This window comes from Dichomitus squalens (assembly GCF_000275845.1).
Source record: "Dichomitus squalens LYAD-421 SS1 unplaced genomic scaffold DICSQscaffold_276, whole genome shotgun sequence".
NCBI lineage: Eukaryota > Fungi > Basidiomycota > Agaricomycetes > Polyporales > Polyporaceae > Dichomitus > Dichomitus squalens.
In genome coordinates this window covers 1-2,840 of record NW_006767158.1, presented here as the reverse complement: position 1 = coordinate 2,840, position 2,840 = coordinate 1, and the positions used below count along the sequence as shown (strand labels likewise).

Sequence of the window (2,840 nt, the reverse complement as noted above, 5' to 3'; positions counted from 1 at the left end):
ACAATGCAGTTTCAAGGCTAGTAGTGTTACCTGCTATGAAGTTAAGGGCCACTAGACTTCTATTGATCACTACTGTACTCTGCAATAGCATATGTAGGGTTGTCATTCTAATATTGTAGTGCTATAATGGAAGTAACATGGTCTTTAAGCATTGAACACTATAGTAGGTCTCATGACCATTCTTATCTTGAACATATACACAATTATGCAGTTTATAAGATCATTACTAGACCATATCCTTATATCCTCTAGATACTCTTATATTGATTTAGACAAGTTGACCCTTAACTCTAAGTTGCTTAAGCACTTAAAGACAATAGTCTTCACTCTAAGACCGCGGTCTTAGAGCCAAGTCCATGGTCTTGGCTCCAAGTTCACGGTCTTAGAGCCAAGTCTGTGGTCTTGGCTCCAAGTTCACGGTCTTGACCTCAAGACCACCAAGACTGCAGACTTGAGGCTAAGACCATGGTCTTGGCTCTAAGACCGTGGTCTTGGCCCAAGTTCAGATTCAAGACCATGACATTTTGCTGATGCAGCCGCTTAATGACTTGGCGCCTTGAGCCAGCCTAGGCCGCCCAAGCATGTCTCAGAGTTGCTAGCCTCCGACTGTCCGTAGCGTGCCAACAAATTCACGGAGTAAGGAACGGGCCGGCCCCAGCCTGCCCAAACGTTGCGGCGAAGGTCGGTGCGCCGCGCGAGCTAGTGCCAACTTAATGGTCTTGGTGATAATGGAGACTCAGCTCATCTGTAATATCTTCCGGCAGCACATAAGCACACTTACTACAGTTCATATCTCCTTGCAAGATCTTCTGATGATTTTGTTCCCCGGTATCCTGGGAGGATCACATTCTCGCCAGTCATCTCTCGAGTACCTGCATAGTATGCAACCAGCCCACATTCCTTGCCTCCCAATTTGTTGATGCGTATCTACTACACAGCTTTTGATTGAAGGAGATCCCCACGTTCACCATGACACCATATGGCTGCCTTTCTCGCCTTGTTTCCTGTAATATGGAAGAGCTCACTCTAGCACAGACGGCATTTCATATTCAGGATGAAGACACAGTACAGACAGTGTCCCTATGGCTTATCCTTCAATGCTGCCCGGATCCACCACCAGACGATGTCAAACCTCTTACCACGGAGACTATCACTTGGTTGCGATTTTAGATACCGATACCAACCAGCCATCTCAACCATACAAGCTTGGTAAGCAGGAGTTCCACGTTGCCCTCTGGCACACAACTGTAAGGAAAACATTGTCTCCAATTCCTGTGGCACTAGAGCACGAGCGCATTCGAATACCGTTCCTGATCACCGCTGAGTCTCTGAGACGTGTGTTCAACCCTGAATATCGGGATCTGGACACTGTACCGACTGTTCCGTTCAACTGGGACGGACATATCCCCATCACCTTCCGCTTATCGTTGTCATCTGGCTCCGGTTCCGTCAAGCACAGCTTGGTTTGTTCTTGGCATCTGTGATTCGGTACAGCCTGGCTAGCATTCTTTGAGCTTTCACCCCCACCCGGCTCAGGAACCACTGTCGGCAGATGAGTATCTCACCCACAGCTATGAATGGGACCATATTTCTACGTGGCCAGAAGGACGATATGGTATGTTGCATTCTTGGTATGTTCTGCACGATATCTGAAGAGATGTAGGCTCCCGCATATAGACCCGAAGACGAGTTCATCATCCGGCTCCTCGTCCACATCTCACTCTCGCTCATCGTATCCTTCCCTCTCCAGCAACCCAATCCCGGTCACTCACTTCCACACACAGATCTGATTCCTCCGCCGAAAGCGGATATGTGCAACTCTGTGGTGCAATGCCGCATTCCCCGTTCCTCCTGTCTCGAAGCTCCCATCCGCTACCCCAACCCATCAGGAAAAACCGCATTCGCTAATTAAAGATAAATTAGTGTAGTCCTTGATCATGGCTGCTAATCCACTCTTCACCGTCTCTAATGACAGGCGGCAAATGTAAGCGAGCGACGATTTGAATTACTGAGTTTCAGCGTACTTCCTTGTTCTAGAGGTCCATATTTGTCTGAAGGTGGTCAATTTGAGAGGTTGCAGGTGCTGTCCGCTTGTGTGCACTCCAGCAGATACACGGCTGCCTCTTTGAGCGCTCAGGGACTTGGACGCAGAAGGGCATTTGGTTAGACGCCTGTCGTGCTTGGACCGTGGACGTGCAAACTCGACGGGCGTTTGAATGCGAGTGAACCCCTTAGTGAGGTACACTGGCCTTATCTGGTAGGTTGCGCGGTGCAGCGTGTTCATATGTTCATTATCTGGAAGGAGCAGCAGTGCAGGTAGGTGGGCGCAGATTAAGGAGTGCATGCTCCACAAAGCTCTAGATGTGTTCATTCTGTTTGACCTCTCCCCACCTGCCCCGTTGAGTCACCGTGAACTCCATGGGTGCGGCACGGACTGGGTGCTCTCCTCGCGTGCGCGTAAGTTCCTCCATCTCTTGTCGTCATGTACGCTTCCTGTTCATGTGTGATATCCATGTTCTCCAGTTAAGTACATGCAGTAGCACTGGACTAACATCACAATGCCTGTTCGGAACTATTGTTCCTTCGCCGCTCCTTCTCCCTACCCTCTTGTTGAACAGGTGCTGGTTTACACAGCTTGCCTAATACAGCCGTCACAAGATATGGAACGGCACAGCCGGTTACTGCAATAACCGAGGCTGTACTACTCATGTGGTACACACACAGCTTCGCTGTGTACGCACTGCTTCTCTGTGCGACTGTGCATCCTGGGAATGTACTGTATAGTACTACGTAGCCACAGATGTACAGTAGTATATATAGGGGACCTCTGTACCCCCAAT

At 49.3% G+C, this 2,840-nt stretch overlaps 1 protein-coding gene across 1 annotated transcript; it reads left to right on the top strand.

Annotated features, from left to right (window-relative positions):
• Nucleotides 1-1,573: 1,573 nt before the first annotated feature.
• DICSQDRAFT_175935 (uncharacterized protein) lies at nt 1,574-1,912 on the top strand (the record flags this gene model as incomplete). Its single annotated transcript, XM_007371780.1, has 2 exons — nt 1,574-1,615; nt 1,664-1,912. The coding sequence occupies 2 exons, from the start codon at nt 1,574-1,576 to the stop codon at nt 1,910-1,912; spliced, it is 291 nt and encodes a 96-aa protein (XP_007371842.1).
• Between the last annotated feature and the right edge of the window lie 928 nt (nt 1,913-2,840).